The sequence below is a fragment of the Podarcis liolepis genome (assembly GCF_965112155.1).
Source record: "Podarcis liolepis genome assembly, chromosome: 16".
NCBI lineage: Eukaryota > Metazoa > Chordata > Lepidosauria > Squamata > Lacertidae > Podarcis > Podarcis liolepis.
In genome coordinates, this window is record NC_139567.1 from 22,108,025 (window position 1) to 22,126,413 (window position 18,389).

At 41.9% G+C, this 18,389-nt stretch overlaps 1 protein-coding gene across 5 annotated transcripts in view; it reads left to right on the plus strand.

The window, feature by feature from the left end:
- ARHGEF12 (Rho guanine nucleotide exchange factor 12) overlaps positions 1 to 18,389 on the plus strand; it is a 91,470-nt gene that overhangs the window by 60,957 nt on the left and 12,124 nt on the right. For 3 of the 5 annotated variants that reach the window (XM_083480911.1, XM_083480912.1, XM_083480914.1), the window contains 17 exons: positions 932 to 1,069; positions 1,343 to 1,375; positions 2,767 to 2,878; positions 3,282 to 3,384; positions 3,522 to 3,731; positions 3,986 to 4,118; positions 4,400 to 4,435; positions 5,031 to 5,185; positions 5,819 to 5,965; positions 6,445 to 6,530; positions 7,721 to 7,846; positions 8,726 to 8,840; positions 9,751 to 9,851; positions 10,067 to 10,144; positions 11,954 to 12,029; positions 12,384 to 12,551; positions 13,619 to 13,706. In XM_083480911.1, the coding sequence (XP_083337037.1) occupies positions 932 to 1,069; positions 1,343 to 1,375; positions 2,767 to 2,878; positions 3,282 to 3,384; positions 3,522 to 3,731; positions 3,986 to 4,118; positions 4,400 to 4,435; positions 5,031 to 5,185; positions 5,819 to 5,965; positions 6,445 to 6,530; positions 7,721 to 7,846; positions 8,726 to 8,840; positions 9,751 to 9,851; positions 10,067 to 10,144; positions 11,954 to 12,029; positions 12,384 to 12,551; positions 13,619 to 13,706 (1,905 nt within the window). The remainder of the gene's footprint in view (positions 1 to 931; positions 1,070 to 1,342; positions 1,376 to 2,766; positions 2,879 to 3,281; positions 3,385 to 3,521; positions 3,732 to 3,985; positions 4,119 to 4,399; positions 4,436 to 5,030; positions 5,186 to 5,818; positions 5,966 to 6,444; positions 6,531 to 7,720; positions 7,847 to 8,725; positions 8,841 to 9,750; positions 9,852 to 10,066; positions 10,145 to 11,953; positions 12,030 to 12,383; positions 12,552 to 13,618; positions 13,707 to 18,389) is intronic. The other 2 variants (XM_083480913.1, XM_083480915.1) reach the window with 1 other exon arrangement.

The window sequence follows — 18,389 nt, forward strand, 5'->3', positions numbered from 1 at the left end:
GAAGGAAGGCAAGGGGGAGGGGAAAAAATTGAAACTTACACTTCCGTGCGTCCCTCCCGGCGTGACGCTGCGCGCTGACGTCACGGGGCTGTAATGGTGGTGTGCCTCGAGATTTTTTTCATGAAACAAGTGTGCCTTTGCCCAAAAAAGGTTGGGAAACACTGGACTAGAGCATAGGCCAAAGCATTGAAGCCTTTTGGAGAGGGTTTGGCTTCTGCCCTTTCACAGCAGCAGAAGGAGCAGGAGGAAGGGTTGCGGCCTCAGCCTTTCCTGTTTAGCTCTTTTCAGCTGCCCTGCCAAGCAGCTGACCTCCATAGAGTCAGTCCTTCCTGGGAAGAGAAAGTCTCTGCTTTTCAGTGAAATTGATCACTGTAAAATAATTATTATCATTTAAAAAATATTCCTCTTCAAAATTCAGAACTTCTTTTTGCCGAGATAAATTCTCTGTGTGGGAAACTTCCAGAGTCCAAGAAACTCATTTCTGTGACATTAAAGAAAGATAGGCAGTTATTGTTGCTGTTTCATGAGCAGGTCTTCTAGCCTAGCATTAATATTCTGTGCATGCCTGACAGGGAAACCAACTGGCTGGCACAGGCATAGCAACTGACTTCACAGTGACCCAGCAGTTCCTGTGCTCAGCATAGATTGTTTACACCAGTACTTACTGGTCACTGTGTGTAAAAATCAGTGTTTCATGTTAAGGTTGCTGCACTGCAAGCTTACAACTTTGAAGTACTTGTTAGCTTCACCTTCTGCAGTGTGAAGTACAGTCTGTTGGAAGCAGATTGCTCAAGGGTACAAGCTTGATAGTGGCATGACTGGCTATGATGCCCTGAGGGCACATGTTAGCTGCCCTGAGTGATGGGTGTACATTTCTTCCGTTCTGCTTCCCAGTAATTTTATTCAGGCTGCTGTTCCCCTATGTATTCAGACAGAAACGCAGCATGGGGCTGACCATGGCAGAAGGAGAGCTAGCCAAGCTGGATGCAGAACGTTTTCGTGACCGGAGCACACTGGAGAAGGAGAGAGCATGTGCAGAGCAGATCATTACCAAAATTGAAGAAGTGCTGTAAGTGTGCATGTGTTGGATGTGGTATCTCGGGATCCCATAAGCAGAGAAGGGAATTTAATGATGATGTCTATCACAGCTGCATTTTGTTGTAATAAGGCTCATATCTAGTCCTAACCAGGACTCAGTTTTTCAAAGGAATGGTATTCAAAAAGAATACCATTCTGTAAAAATTTGGTCTGATAGGTAATTCAGAATTTGTCAGGCAGAATTAGAGAGAACAGGATGATGATGCGACTGTTAATTGGCTTCTTCTGCCACTTTCCTTTGCAGGATGACGTCTCAACCCATTGAAGAAGAGAAGAGGTAAGCAAATAGTTTCGTAGCTGCTGTTTTTAGTAGTGCCTTTGTCACAATCCTGCTCAGTGTTGTCTGTGTCGTGACCAGGCAGAGAGAGCCCTCTGCTGGCTGTGTGGGCATATTTAACTTCTAAGTTCTAAGCAGTACACAGTAAACTCAGTACTCTAAGTGCTATGACTCCTATCTTTCTCTAGCGTGAAAAGCTCCCCAGCCCTTTGTTTCTTTTTACTTTCTGGCAGCAATCAGTAAATTTGCAAATCAGGTATATTTTGCTTTCAATAACTTCTAGTTCACTTTCTACATGATTATGTAAACTTCTCCATAGCTTAGCAGTAGAGTACATGCTGTGCATGCAAAAGGTCCTAGGTTCAGTTCCCAGCATTTTCATGTAGGGCTTGGAATGTCCCCTCTCTGCAACCCCAGTGAGCTGCCGTCAGTCAGTGTGGGCAATACTGATCTAGCTGGACCAATGGTCTTACTCAGTGTATGGCAGCTTCCTGTGTTCTTTCAATTTCCAGCTGCATAAACAGGTTTTAATACCATATTGGACCGAATATAAGCCGCACCTGCATATAAGCCGCACCCTTAAAATTCAAGGCTTATTTGTGAGTGCGGCCACCAAGCCAGTGCTGACACTTGGTGCCCCGCTCCTCAAGCTGGTTGGTGGTGCGCTCACTCCCTAGCTGCTTGGGGGGGGGAGCATGCACAGGCCAACCAGCTAGGGAGCATGCGCACCGCCAACCAACCGGGAGGCTGCATGCACTCCCTAGCTGCTTGGCAGTGTGTGGGGGGGAGCGGTGTGCCTGCCTCCCAGCTGGTTGGCGGTGTGCACACTCCCATGGTGCTTGGCGATGGGGGAGAGCGGTGTGCCCGTTTCCCAGCTAGTTGGTGGTGTGCACGCTGCCTAGCTGGTTGGCCTGTGCATGCTCCCCCCCCCCCCGCCAACCAGCTGGGAAGTGGGCACAACACTCCCCTCAACCGCCAAGTAGTTAGGGAGCACTCGCCACCAACCAGCTGGGAGGCAGGCGTGCTGCTCCCCCCACCGCCAAGCAGCTTTCAGCAGCATATGGTAAAAAGTCACAAATATAAGCCACACCTTAACTTTTCAGGGTCTTAAATTGGGGGGAAAAGTGTGGCTTATATTTGGGCCAATGCGGTAGTACTCATCAGGCTTATTATTTCTTTACAAGCAGAATAGATATGCTGGCCATTAATAAGGGTATCAATGTGTGGTGCAGAAGCAGTACAAACTGATGCTCCGATGCCAGACAAGTCCTTAAGTGAAGAGAAAAAAATTTGCTACTCTCTCATTTCCCCATTGCTTAATTCAAGCAACCTGATACGACTTTTTATGTGGCTTAAATATATTTTATATTTCTGTTTGACCTTACCTACAGTTCAAGCATACAATATGTGGTTCTCACCTACATGAAACATCTTGGTGTGAGAGTCAAAGAGCCCCGGGGGCTAGATCAGAAGCGACGGATTGGGTTCCTGCCAAAAATAAAGGTAATAGTGGCACATCTTTGGTTAGAATTTCTATCCAGCTAAGTTTGGCGGGCAGACAGACTAATGAAAAACAGTAGTTGACCTTAATAGAACCTTGGTCTTAACTGTTACTAAATACTTCCGCTATCTCCTAGAGCATACTTCATTAGAGGCTACTTGCACTTCTTGTTTGGCAATATAGGATTTAATTGAGATCACAGAAATCCTCTTCAGCCTGCAAAGGCATTTTGCCTCACTGGAAATCAGTTGCACAGTGGAAAATAATTCTGAACTAACAAGGATGTTGCAAGACAATTCACCTGTGTCCATGGTTCCGAACATCTAATGAAAAATTCTTTTTAACTGGGTTCATGTGGGAAGGCTGCCTCAATGAATGCTCTCTTTGACTTCCTTTCAACAACAGCAGAGTATAAAGAAAGAGAAGGAAGGAGATGAAAAGAAGAGGAGAGTCTTCCCCAATATTCTGGGACCCCCAAGGAGGCCAAGCCGCCATGACAGCTATGCAAGTATGTAAGATGAAGAAATATATTATTTTTCTAGCATCCTGACTGGATTGTCCCAAAGCTGAGCATTGCTAGTGTGGGGTGGATTATTTGAGTGAAAACACAATCTCTCTGCAGCTGATTGCTTCTTGTCTATCCAGTAGGCAGAGCCATGGAAATGCAAAAGCAGCGCCATCCAAAGCACTTATCCACACCTTCCTCCGTCAGTCCAGAGCCACAAGACTCTGTCAAGATGCGCCAGAGTGGGTCCAGCGATGGCACAGATGCAGCCTACCCACCTGCTAACCTCATGTCTCCACAAGCTGCTGGAACGTTTCTTTCCCAGGAAGGGAGCAAGGATAGCGAAACAGGTGAAAAGAAAATAAGATTAAAAACTATGTGTTTTATGCGCTCTTCCCAGAATGTTAAACTGCCACCAGAATTTCACCAACATGTAGGCTGCAGTCCTTTTGGGATTGTTGTAGGTCCCTAACTGCTGAAGACTCAGTTACTTCTTGCTTGGTGATGGCGGTTCAGAGAAATGAGGTGGAGACAAGAAGCAATTTTTGAAATGGATGTGATTGATCAAAATTTGAGAGAGAAAACCCTTATTTTATTTTTTTAGGGTCGAAGCAAGTTGGAGAAACTCCATCATCTAGTGACTCTCTGGATGGTACGCCTCGTACACCTAATACCGTCTTTGATTTCCCATCTCCACCACTTGACCATTTGCAGGAAGAGGAAGGAGAGTTTGACAGGCAAGTCTTAGCTTTGAGGATAAGACATCATTGCCCAGCCTTTGTTCTGGGTGTGGGTGAGAGGAAAATGGGGCACCAATCTATGTAGAAACCTAGAAAGGCAATGGTGTTCTAAATTTCTAACCTGTTCTCTAACTCTACATGTAGCATAACACACTCCTAGATGGTATGGAACATTTATGCACAACCTAGAACTTTTGTTTTAGACCATGCTATAAGATTTGTGACTGACTGCCTTTCTCCATCAATCAGTGTTTGATAAATAATTATTTCCCTTCTAGGTTAGCAGAATCAGGAACACCAAAATCTTTCCGCAAGTGAGTACAAATGTGAAAACAGATTTTGTCAGTGACACCTGAATTAGGCAGAGTTCGCTAGAATAAATATCTGCTTGTGCTGCCTTCAGATTAGGGAGGGCTTCAGGTGTTTAGAGGTGTTTTTAATAGTCTGTTGGGAGCTGCCCAGAGTGGCTGGGGAAACCCAGCCAGATGGGTGGGCTATAATTTTATTTTATATATTTATTATTATTATTTTTCAGATTCAAATACATTAATATAAAGTTCTGTTTGGATACCTAAGCACAATGCAGGACTGCTTGATATAAGGATAAGGTGTCAATAAAAAATGCATCTTGAAAACTTGCAGATTTTAATACAGTACCGGAATGTTTTCAGGAGAGATTTCCACCCCTTTGCATTAATCTACAATGTTGCTTTAGTTAAATCACTTAGTTTCTGGCTGCAGCTTTTATCTGCAGAGGGCATCTACACATTCCATTTCTCTAACCACAAGACAGGCTTTTTGATCAAGTCTCTGGGGTGTTTTATTATTAGCTTACATTTCTTATTCTTCCCATCCCACACAGTCCGTTCCTAAAATTAAAATATTTCACTGAAACTTCCCTTCTCACAGGATGGACAGTGTGGGTGCTGTGGATAATCAGAGTGAAGATGAGCTCTTTGATTTTGACATGGAGACAGACCCACCCAACTGGCAGCAGCTTGTGAGCCGTGAGGTGCTGCTTGGCCTGAAACCCTCTGAGATTAAACGGCAGGAAGTGATTAATGGTAAGTTTTTATTTTGCATTGATCAGATTTACTTTAGATTGTCCAACCCTCCACATGCCAGTACCACCTCTGTCTTCATTAGATTGCTCTGAGTAGGAATTGATCTTTTTCACAAACTTCAGCTTTAGAAATCCAGGTACACAGATGCTGAAGGACGGATGGAGGCTATCCTGGTTCAGCTTCTAAGGTCAGAATCTAGCCGAGATAGATTGAAAGGTGGTGGAACAGCTCAAAGAGCAGCCTAAAGGCTTTTCAGACTTCTACAAAAGGCAGTCTAATATTTTTGAAAGGCATGATCTGAACATAAATCCAGAGCTTTCTGGAATATTTCTTAATCTCAGTGCATGCAAATCTATAGTCTTTTTGTCCAGAAGGAGCTAATACACTACTTGGGACCAAATGCAATCATTAACACATCTTCTTTTTTTGCATATTCAGTTTTCCCTCTTGGGAGCCCTCAAAAACAAGCAGAGTTTCCCCATAGATTAAAGCTGCTGACTATGCAAGATGATCTGTTTCCTGAAATTGTCTAAATCTGATTCTCCAGCTCCAGATTTTAAACTGTTTAATTTCTTCCCATCCTTTTTGGTTTTTCCATGCAAAGGCCATTTCACCTCTCTTGTCTATTTCTAGAGTTATTTTACACCGAGCGTGCTCATGTCCGAACACTGAAGGTTCTTGATCAGGTCTTCTATCAGCGTGTGTCCCGTGAAGGGATCTTACCTCACTCTGACTTGCGGAAAATATTTTCAAATGTGGAAGATATCCTCCAGCTCCATGGTGAGTGAGGGCATCTAACTGCTTTCAACCCTGCTTTAAAACAGTAGTGGCAATATGCACAGGCTCCTAATGCGGCTGTGTTGAAGTAAGAGCAACCCTGAGGTAATAGACAACTGTGTGCAACTTACCCAACAGGGAGACCTTACAGAACAGTAGTTGGATATGCAATATTTACAAAATACTGCTCTTGGGTTTCCAATTTTCTATAATATCTGAAGCCTTTCTTTCTTGATACGAAGCTCCATAAGTTTCTGGTGTGCATTTGGCTTTCTGACACAAGCAAGGACTTTTGACTCAACTCACATGGAAGGGGGCAGCACAGTGAGGGTTACCTCTGAACTGGTTGGCCAATGTTTGCCTAAACATGGAAGCTCTTTATTGCTCTCAAGCACATCAGGTGTCATTGGATTGGAGCAATTGCATCAATAGTTTGAAATTGGTTGGTAATTTCCTCTCTCTTCTTTTTCTTGGTTATTTAGCTGGATTGAATGAGCAGATGAAAGCAGTGAGGAAAAGGAACGAAACGTCAGTTATTGATCAAATTGGAGAGGACTTGTTAACTTGGGTAAACTGAATTCTGTTTGCTTCCCGCCCCCTTTCCTTCTGAAAACTGAAATGTTTTGAGAAACCAAAGATTGAAGTAGCAAATAGAGCCCACAGGTCAACATTGGCAATTTGTCTAGTCTAAGAACCCATTATCAGGAATTCTTCATTTCTGAAAGAATAGCATTGATCTGGGGGAGTCAAGAGTTGTGCAAGATGAAGGGAGTTCAGTATGGTGTAAGTGTTTCATTTCTCTTACAGTGTATCCATCTATCTGAGCACTTCTTTTATTCAATTAACAATAAATGAATGAGTCATTTAGCTCAAAGGTGACCTACAAAACGGGGGAGGACTTGTTTATCTCTCTAAAAGTTGTCTGTGAAGTTCAGATAGCATAAAACTTGGAGTGATACTGGAAACGAACCACTGTAGAAACGTTCAAGTTATAAATTCCTTCATCAGTTTTGCAGATTAACCCCTCTTTTATTCCAAGAAAAATCAAGATCTTATATGGCTTATTAAAACTATTGTCAGACTACATTCCTGAGACAAGACTTTTATCATAGAAATTCTAGGTAGGCATGTGCTAGTAATGGCATTCAGCAAGCTATAGTTACCCTAACCCCACCATGATACCACCCAAAAATAAGTAGCCCCCATATCTACTTGGCATTAAATTACTTTCTATATCACCATTTATTAAGTTTTACATGGGCCATTCTTCACAGGAATCCAAAACTTAAACCATAACATGAATTCCTTCTTCCAATTTTTTATGTGAAAAGATGGACCAATGGTGAGAACTGGGAATAGGGGCTATAGAAGGCTGTTCTTCTGAGGTACAGTGGTACCTCAGGTTACAGACGCTTCAGGTTACAGACTCTGCTAACCCAGAAATAGTACCTCGGGTTAAGAACTTTGCTTCAGGATGAGAACAGAAATAGTGCTCCGGTGGCGCAGCGGCAGCAGGAGGCCCCATTAGCGAAAGTGGTGCTTCAGGTTAAGAACAGTTTCAGGTTAAGTACGGACCTCCGGAACGAATTGAGTACTTAACCCAAGGTACCACTGTACTACTCAGCCGTATTTTGGATACATTTTTGACAACATCTCCTTTGTTAACAGAATAACAGGGCATGCTAGTCTTTATGTCATTATATGACCTTTCGTGCTTTGTGCTTTGCTACATTTGGTTCCCTTGGTTTCTTGTCTCAGTTCAGTGGAGCAGGGGAGGAGAAAATGAAACAAGCCACTGGCACTTTCTGTAGCAACCAGCCCTTTGCTCTGGAGGTGATCAAGTCACGGCAGAAAAAGGACTCTCGCTTCCAGACTTTTGTCCAGGTAATTTTGATTGTTATAAATCTAGCTTATACCTGCTAGAGGACCGGTACACGTAGATTAGGATAAACCAATGTGGATTGTTTTTTTTACTGCCATCTTTGGTAGAAGAATCTTAATCCTAAATGCTGTGCGGAATACGTCAATCTCTGATTTCAGACCAAATGGGAGTTGGTTTATACAGTACAGTGAACTAGAAGATATCCAAGACATTCCTTTGGTGAGCTTAGCAAGTCAGAGGATGTGCTACACAGCTTGCACTGCTCCACGTCAAGCGTGTGAGATGGCAGGACCCATTTAGATGGACTTGAAGACTGTCCAATACATCTAGTCTGCAGGCACTTAAGTTCTCAGTTCCCAAAGTAGGACTTCACAAGATGCTCTTAGAAGTGTGAAATGTTAGTTATCTTAAACTAGAGTAAGCGTAGCACTCCTTGTTGAGCAATGAAGGGAGATGTGGTGGGGTTTATGCCATCCATTACTGAGGAAAAGCCTTTTCACATTGGTTGGAATGTCTGGCAATTTGGAAGCAGTGTGAATTCTGAAACATGTGTAGTGCATTTTCTCCATGGCACTAAAGACTCAGATGGCTCCTCTTTAAGTAGGTGACTGAGATTGATTGCTGATGATATCAGGTCCATATGAAGTAATGAGGGAAGGAAGCCACCACCAGTTTTTGTGATGAGCCTTTCCTCTATATAATTGCCCAGTACAACAGGGCTGTGTTGTCTGTCTGATAAATCTTAGCATTCCTTGACTTGTATTTAATTGCCAAAAATGTGAGCCAGCAAGACATTTATATGATGAATAGACAGTGCACATTCAGGTAATTATGGCCTTAATAAAAATGACAAATGCTGTTATTATGCTGTTTAAATTTAGGATGCTGAGAGCAATCCACTCTGTCGCCGACTGCAGCTGAAAGATATAATTCCCACTGAGATGCAGAGGCTGACCAAATATCCCCTTCTGCTGGATAACATTGCAAAGTACACAGGTACCATATAGCTCTTTCAATTAGTGAGTGGTTGGGACTTCAGCAGCTGCAAAAGAACAATTTGGGTTTCAAAAGGAACCTGACATCCATGACTCACTCTATTCAGTACCGTCAGTCCCTGCCCCTAACGTGTTGCCACTTTTCCTCTTTCAAGTGCCAAATGTCTTTCTCTGGATTGGGGAGGTAAACTACTTTCCCTTGGTCAATAAAAATGTAATTCAAAAATTATTAAATTCTGCTGAAATAATTGTAAAGCATCCCTGTGAGTTTACTCGGGATGGAAGAACTATGAGCGCTTTGTTTTGTCATTGCTATTGCTGCCTTTCTATATTCTTAATTGCTGTAGCATGCATGAAACAGAACCTTGCTAAATTTTGGTTAAAAGTGCATCTGTGTAATACTATGTAATACTTTCATGGGGGCTCATCAACCTGTAAAGGTAGCCCATCTTAGGAAAAGGAAAACTGATCCTAAACCTCTGCTACCTTGCAGCTATACTCATTCATGAGAGAGGCTTCAGAACTTAACATTTGACTTCACCCCCAGAGATGCACTCCTTTTCTCATGTCAATAACAGATGATATGTGTTGTTCACAGCTTGTCCTAATAGCAGGGTTGAGATTCTTGAGAGTGAGCTATACAGTATACAGCTCTCATTTGACGCCAACAATGTACATGACGTGTGCTAATGATATGTTAGGAAACACAGCAGTGACTTTTTGTCACACTTCTAGATCTTTTAAGTTGTAACATGAGAAGGAGGCATAGTAATCAGAGAATATTATATACACAGTCAGCATAATGCTCTTTTTTATTGTTAATTGAGTCAAGTAGAATGTGACAACTTCTACATGTACCTTTGTGGACTATTCTCTGGAGACAACTGTCTTGATCACTGTTTCATTTCTAGAACAACCTGGGGAGAAAGAGAAAGTGAAGAAAGCAGCAGATCACTGTCGGCAGATCCTCAATTATGTGAACCAAGCTGTCAAAGAGGCAGAAAATAAGCAGGTGAGAGGAAGGGGGAGGTCCATGGGTCTGGGTCTGGAGAAGATAAGAGTGAGAGGTGCTGCCGTGGTGTGTAATATCCATAGCAAGAGGATGGAGACAACATATGTGCAACTGTCCTCCTAAAGGGATCCAAAATTGAGATCAAGTGCTGTTGCCTGGATGCAGCCATTTAGTCACGCCAATGTAATTGGCTTAATTTTCTCTTTCATGTATAGCATTTGGAAGACTACCAGCGCCGTCTTGATTTGTCCTACTTGAAGCAGTTGGAGGGCCCTATGCTGGATGAATTCAGGGTGAGTGGAAACATTGTGAGACGAGCCCTGTCAATTTCATCAGATTTTAATATATTCTTAGATCCTTTTGCCACCAGCTCCACCTCCAGAGTCACCACATACAATCTTTGTAGCCTATGGAATGTACTGGTGGTGGTGCTTGCATCTTGCATGAAGCTGCATATTCCCTGGAGTTATTACTTACTATTGTTTTTCTCCTGCAAAATCTTTAGACTTTCAGCTTCTTGCTGCTCCTCATTTTGTAATCTCTATTAGACTTCCATATTTTATTTCATTATTTTATTTTATTTTATTTATTTATTATTAAATTTCTAACCCACCTTTCTTTCCAAAGGAGCATAGAGTTTTCGTGTTAGCTGACAATAGTTGGTTTTTGACATTTATTACCTGCCCAATATGGAATCTCTTAGTGAAGAGTAGGGAAGGGGTTGATTTAATATCAGTCAATGCTACAAGGCCCACCAGTTAAAACACAGAGATCTGTTAGGTTTTGCTATGCATTGTATTGACAAAAATAAAGGCATGAAGTTTCATCTGATCAAGTGCCTTTTTCTAACCCATAAAAGACCAGCAGCGCTTTAATGAATTAAGTAACTTTTAAGCCAGTCAGCTGACTTGCACTGTAGGATATACATGTGCAGGCATGTTATAAAAATTCCTATAAGTACTCTCCAGGAATATGGTTCTTTAATTGTGCATTTCTAAGAATCTCGGAATTACTTAGGTTCATGCATGTTCTGAAATTCAGAGTCTATCATTCAGTAGCTTGTAATACCATGAAGTTTAAAATTCTACCAGAAAAGTACTACAAACTGTAAACTGTAATATAAAGAATTCAAGGTGATCATGAAATGTTAAGTTTGTGATGGCAGTGCTTGAAAGGTCAGAAAGGAAGGGCTCATAAAAATTCTATTTTACATGCATAACGTCTCAGTATTGGAAACTTTCAGGTGCGTGACAGGCATTGGGAACTTACATGACCTTGCAAGTACCTATATATTTGTAACCCCTGTTGGTTCATTTTCGTGCTTTTGATTTATAGGCTGTCATATTCATAGGACCAAGGGTGGGCTATGGAAGTTTGGTGAATCAGCAGTTTAATTTGCAGATTTGTGATATGACGAAAGATGATAGGGCCCCCAAATAGATGGTTCTACTGACTGTCCTTTGTTTGTTATGAAAATGACTAGAGCAGAGCCTTGGGTTCATGTCCTCCCCTCCCCTCTTTGGGCACAAAGGGAGAAGATTAGAAACTTATACAATACTTCTAGTTTATGACAAACCATAGTTTGCTGCATGTGGCCAAAAGAACAAATTATGGTTTTCCATAAGCTAGAAGCAAAAGCTCCCTTCGTGTAATGTAGTGGAAGGGGGAAATGTGGAAGCCCAGTGGTTGCAACTGCTTCTGTAACTGAAAGTCATGGTTTGTCATTTTTGGTGAATGGAGCCTTTGTACAGACTAGGGAAACCTTTCCACTCCAATCGTTATACTAGAATTTTATAGGTAGGCATAGGAATTCTAAATGTTAACTATCTGATATCAAAATATTCAAGAAATCCTGCATCTGGCAAAGTGAACTCTAGCTTATGAAGGCTCTTGTTACAATTTATCTGAATAGTCTTTGAGGTGCCCCGGGTTTTGAGTTGCTTGGGGCTATACTCCAGCCTTTTAACTGGGTACTGCTTTTCGTTTTCACATTATTAATGTTCAACTGTCATAGTCTGAAAGATTTCCACTATGGAGTCCTCCAGTCAGTATTGGTGAACCTCCTGTGAATGGTGCTTTTTTGCTCTGTATTATGTTGACAGAATTTGGATTTAACCAAGAAGAAGATGATCCATGAAGGGCCTCTGACGTGGAAGGTGAATCGGGACAAGACAATTGGTAATCATGTATATCATGTTGACAGGCTTTTTGTGAGATTTTTAAGTAGAAGGGGAAAATTAGGAGGTGCACCTGCACAAGTTAGCTACTAACAATAATGTATGTAGGCTTCTTGAAGCTGATTAAGCTATTTCTGGGCATTTTGGAATGGGTTGGAGGATCATTAAGATTATGCAAGGACACAGCAGTGATATGCAAGATGATTCAATCCCCTCTGTAGTTCCAAGGTGAATTATTTGCATGCCTTGCTGAGAGAGCACACTGCTGATTATTGTCTCTGTGTGGGTTTGCCGTCTATGTGCCACAGAGAGTGATCAGTAACCCATTCCTGACTGCCCTTATAACCCACTGCAGATCTCTACACGCTGCTGTTGGAGGATATTCTGGTGCTTTTACAGAAGCAAGATGATAGACTGGTGCTGAGATGTCACAGCAAGATTCTGGCTTCTGCTGCAGAGTGCAAGCATATATTCAGCCCTGTCATCAAACTGAATACGGTGCTGGTTCGCCAGGTGGCCACAGGTTAGTGCAGCTCCGAGGGCCAGATGGTGGCAGAAGAAAGATGGTTTCAGGAAGGTAGTTTTGTCTAACAGAGCCATTGCTCAGGTGGAAAAAATGAGTCTACACTGAACTAGAGCTGCAGATCTGATTACAGTCTGCTTATGCATCCTTGTAACTGGATCAAGCCTGAACGGCACAGGGAAATTGTATGAGAACATTTCCCCCCTCTCCGTGTTCCCCACAATCAGTGCCTTGAAGCAAGATTGTGTCTGTTGGGATGAGCCTAATGTTATCTCATTCTGCTTTTGAAACTTTGCCGAAGTATGCCTGCCTAAGCTTGGAACAGCTTTGCTGTTGGCTACATCTACTGTGTTGTATCATTTAGGTAGCGCCGACATTTACTTCCCAAAGCACTCCTTTGGTTTTCTGTCCTCACAGTAATGATGTGAGTAGGTCACTGATATTCCCTGTTTATTATTTTCCAAGGCCACATAAGGAATCCATTGGTAAATATCAGACTTGAAGCTCATTCTTCCAGGTGCAAGCCCAACTTTTTATCCAGTTTACCATACTTTCTAGAAACTTGACACCCCTGGGTCCTAGATTTGCTTGTTAATTGCATTAATTTAGGGTGCATGACTGCAACTTATATGTGCTTATTATTGTTCATCAGTTGGTTTAGAGTGTGTCTGCTTTGTTCATACCAGGAGGAACAGTCTCTGTTCAAATGTATCGTTTCGGACAGTATGGCCAGACAACACTATGGTCTTATTGTTTTTGTTGGAAATAACATAGTTGGATTAAACACCAGTGTGCACTCAGTGTATAACCACCCTGCAGATTTGAACAGAGCAGACACTCCAGTAATATTTCTTCTTGGGAATTCAAGAAGTCAATATAGGGAGCAGTAACATTGCTCTGCCATCAATTTTTGAGCACTAGAAATGAAATCCCATCCTGTATTCATGCAGTTCTTTGTGTGAGTTCTCCTCCCCAGCCCTAGCTACAGTACATGCCTCCTGATTTCTAGGTAAAACAAAACAAGACAAGATGCCATCAGATTTAACTTGTTCTGTATTTCCCCCCAGATAACAAAGCCTTCTTTGTCATCTCCATGTCAGAGAATGGAGCCCAGATATATGAATTGGTGGCACAGACGGTTTCTGAAAAGACTGTGTAAGTGAGCTTGGCAGTCATCGCCAATGCAGTGTGCTTATCATTTTCTAAGGAGGGAGATAAATCTCGTGTTCAGGATCTATGAAGCAGCTTCCCACTCAAAGTAGTATAGTTGTTTTTAGAATTCCTGATTTCCCCCTCTTTACAGCCTCTGGGTTAATGCTCTAAACTCCTCTCCAGCTAGGAAGAATGGGGCATATACTTAGAGGGATTCAACTGGTCTACAGCATTGGAGCCTACATAGCTTACCCATCTGTAGAGCTGGCCTTGGTTGTAAGCTTAAGTCAGCAACACCTCCAAACTTAGATGGTTGAATACCTTGTATCTGATTACATTTAGTAATGATTCAAATAGAGAGATATGATGCTTGCTTTCAGTGAGATATAATGTTGGACAACCTGTTTCTTTTTTCCTAAAATAAATGAGCTAGTATAAATGCCATCTTCTTGCTTGGTGGTCTTCTAGGACTTCTGTCTCAATTGACTCAAAAGCAGGGTGCAGGGTACAATCTTCAAGCTAGAAGTCTTGATGAAACTGCACAATTTGCTGTTTCTGCTGCATTTTGTGCCCTGCAGTAAATTATGCAAGGTTAAAAGGAACAGCTTTTTCTGGGCAAAAGTGGTCTAGGCTGCTTATAGAAATTTTGAAGTCTTGGCATGTCCCCACCTTTTCTTTAAAACTGCTACAGCTAAGAGAGAGAAGGGAGACTCTTAGAAAATTTGTCAGCTTCAGGGAGTTGGCAGTGATCCAAACCTCTTGCTGTTTGTTTTAATAGTCCTCAAGTCTTGTATAGCAGAAAATTGTCATTTCCTCTTTCTGCATGGTGTTTTAATTAAGAGTTTGTTTAGAAGGTCAGGGATTCCAGAAGTGACTATGCCATACTGATTTAAATACATACATACATACCTACTATCTTAAGACATGGGGAAATTGAGGGCATTTCATAAATTTTGCTCCTCGTCTTTGGTAATTCCCTGGTCGTTGTTTGCTTTCATTGAATTATATACTCTCTCCTTATTTTACTGTAATCTTCTCAGAAGAATCCATTATATTACAGTACAATTTTACAAGATCATATTTATATGCATTTAAAAAGCCTAACTCTGTTATTATCAAATATATTTCCTGAAGCAAATTTAAGTAGCTGAAATCACCACCATGTGTTGAATGCTATGTCAATTATGTTCCATCCGCCTAACAGTACCATACAATGCAGCCTATAATGTGGTTGGGGTGGGTGAGTGGGAGGTTTCTGCCAGCTTCTCTAATTGAATACTTTCTCATACTTTCTGCTTCTGAACTCACCTCTATGAAGCATAAGAGATGATAGCTCGGCTGTTATTTACAAGGCTCCTTTCTCCTGACTCAAATCCTGCTTTCACAGAGGACTGCTCTTTCAGCCACTAATTAACACCTTTGAAGCAAATCCCAAAGGTGAAGGGGGAACTAACATTGCAGAACAGTTATGTCAACAGGCCACAGCTTTGCTTTCAGAATTTCCTTTCCCATGTTACTTGTTTTATTATTATTTCTTTGATTTTTATCCTGCCCTTCCTCCTGGATAAGCCCAGGGCAGCAGAAGCAGCAATGGCAAAACATTACAAAAAACAAAACCCTGCTACTAAACAGAATTTAAAAACATTTGTAAAAACATTCTTAACCAGTGATCTCATGGGTGCCAAGGACAGTGTATTTCAGCTGCCAAATGTTTGGGCAAAGAGGAATATTTTAAATTTTCGCCTGAAAGTCAGTAATGAAGGAAACAGACACATCTCACTAGGGAGGGCATTCTACAAGTGGGGAACTGCTGCTAATAACTTCCTCTCAGGGGTACTGCCAACTGAGTAACCCACCAACAAAGCCTCGCATGCTGAGTCCAAGATGATGGTTAGTACTTTCCCCAATATTTTAGGTATTTTGCAGTGTTCGAAACTCCCATTGTTCTAGGCACGTTTTGCGACAGGGAATTTCGTTAATGTGAGTAGTTTCTGCGCTCTGGGTGCAGTACTGCACCTAAGATTTCAGATTAAAACTGCCACTGCTGGAAGAAAAGGAGGACCTTTCTCAGTTTCCCAACTTCCAGCCACTCTCTGAAGACTGGAGAAGGGATCATAATAAGAATATTAGGGGGGCGGGCAGGAGAAGTATCGCTTTATTTATTTATTTTTTTGCAGTCTTCAGATGAGGACTAGACCATGTGAAAAATGAACATAAGATTTTAGCTGCAGCTCATTGATTTTCAGCTTTGTATTCTTGTTATAAAAAAGTGTGCCTAGACACTCTGTTGCAATGGCCATAATCTAAGTTTAAGGTGCCATTTAGCTCCTAGCTTTCATATCTCAGTTTCTAACATTGGTATTTTGGTCGCCAGCCATTTTGGGATTTATATGCTAGGAATAACATATTGAATTTGGCCCACTTGTAGCTCACTTGTAGCCAGTGCAGAACTTTCAGAACTGGTGACACATCATCCATCAGGCTACCCACTTACCAGCCTAGTAGCTGCATTCTAAACTTGTTGCTCCCATTGGATTGTCTTCAAGGGCACCCCTGCACACAGCTGTTTACTGTAGTCCAAGTGGGAAGGCACCAGAGAATGGACAACGGAGGGCAAGTTATCCAGATCTAGGGAAAGCTGCAACTGGCAAATATGTCTAAGCTTTCCTAGCCACAGAAGGCACTTGAGTGACAAATGACAAGTTGGAATCCAGGGCTACTGCCAGGCTATGAAGCTCTTCCTTCAGGGGAAGTGTATCTTGTCTCAGGACAGGTTGTACACCTAATTCCCAGACACAGGAACCACCCACCTACATCACATCCATCTTACCACAATTCAGCCTCAGTTTATAAGCTTCCATCCAGCCATTCACTACCTTCAGACCTTGGTCCAACACCTGCACAGCCTTTCCTAATTCAGATAGGATGGAGAGATAGAGCTGTGTGTCATCTGCATACCAATCACATTGTGCTCCAAATCCCCAGATGACAACTTTCAGTGGTTTCATATAGATGCTAAATAGCATAGGACACAGAATGGACCCATGTGGATTCCCATAGCCCAAAAGCCATGAAGCCAAGCAACAATCTCCTAGTACAGTGGTGCCTCGCAAGACGAAATTAATTTGTTCCGCGGGTTTTTTCGTCTTGCGGTTTTTTTCATCTTGCGAAGCATGGTTTCGGAAAAGTTTTGGAAAAGCTTCAAAAATCACCAAAGTCTTCAAAAACCTCAAAAAAGGCTACCACACCGCATGCTGTGAGTTACTCCTCGAAGTCAAGTCGCAACTGTATTAACGGTTTTAAGAAAAAGGAAACAAACTTGCAAGACGTTTCCGTCTTGCGAAGCAAGCCCATAGGGAAAATCGTCTTGCGAAGCAACTCAAAAAACCAAAAACCCTTTCGTCTTGCGAGTTTTCCGTCTTGCGAGGTACCACTGTACCACTTTCTCTTAGTGACCCTGCATGAAGGAGTGGTAGAACCACTATAATTAAGTACCTCCAACTCCTGCCTCCCTGAGTCATTCCAGACAAATACAATGAGCAGTGGCGTCAAAAACTGTCGAGCTGCCAAGGAGACCAGCAGGGTTGCACTCCCCCATCTCTCCTGATAGAGGTCATACAGGTTATGCCAGAGATTAAAATTATTCATGCAAGAGGCCCAAATGGGCCTTTTGTGTTGAGTGTCTTGGGATGTGTCTTGAATTTCTTTCCCTAATTGATAATGTTTCTTCCCACTCAATAGTTAATCCTGAATGGCATATTTAGCGGTTGCTCTTGCACACTAGACATATTTGGTGACTGTAACAGAGGATTTAGAGTTTAAAAGGCATATTCTGCAGCATCTTCATGTGCACACTGCAAATGTTCTGAAAAGGCGTGAGGAGCATTAATTATAAATTTAAAAAGTTTGCTGCAGAAAGAGAAATCTGCAAGTCTGTCTTTCCTGCAGGCAATGTGCAATTAAAATGACTTCTTCTGTGTACCTAAAGATCTCAGCAGCCTGACAAGTTTTGTCTGTGTGTTTTTGTTCACCTACTTGGAATCTCAAATGGGCTATTAAGTTCTAAGTGCAGGAGTTAGAGGTATATGTTTGGGGATAGTTTCTGCAGTGATTCTCTGCGTATTTAATAGGTTGCAATGTTTTCTGGTGTTCAGCATAAACTCTTTATCCATCAGTTGCCAAATAATCTGACTAGTTTTTCTCAGTAAAATCTTACATTGCTGGAAGTAGTTTACATTTTCCAAGCAGACTGCAGATTGTGGAGCTTTTCTTTAGCCCGCATGGAAGCAGTGGTTGTTAGTTTCTTAGCAGATTATTTTTTTAAAAAAATGTAAATGGGATGCTGAAGGTGGGACAGAACAACTTATTTCTCCTTTGCCAGGGGTTGCCTTTCCTGACTTCTCTTAACCTCCCTCTTTCTTTCTTTCTTTCTTTCTTTCTTTCTTTCTTTCTTTCTTTCTTTCTTTCTTTTTCTCCCATTGCTGCATTTATACATTTCTTAGGGCTTTGGTGTTTGGTTTCGGGTGTCCACTGATAGATGTGGCAGGATCAGTTAGTTTTTATGCATTTTTTGTCATTGTGCGTACCTTAAACATTTAGGGAAACCAGAATAGCTACATGCTGTGCTTTATCACCAATTTCCCCCTTTTCAGTGCTCTGCTGCTGGGATTTCTCACATCAGCTTCC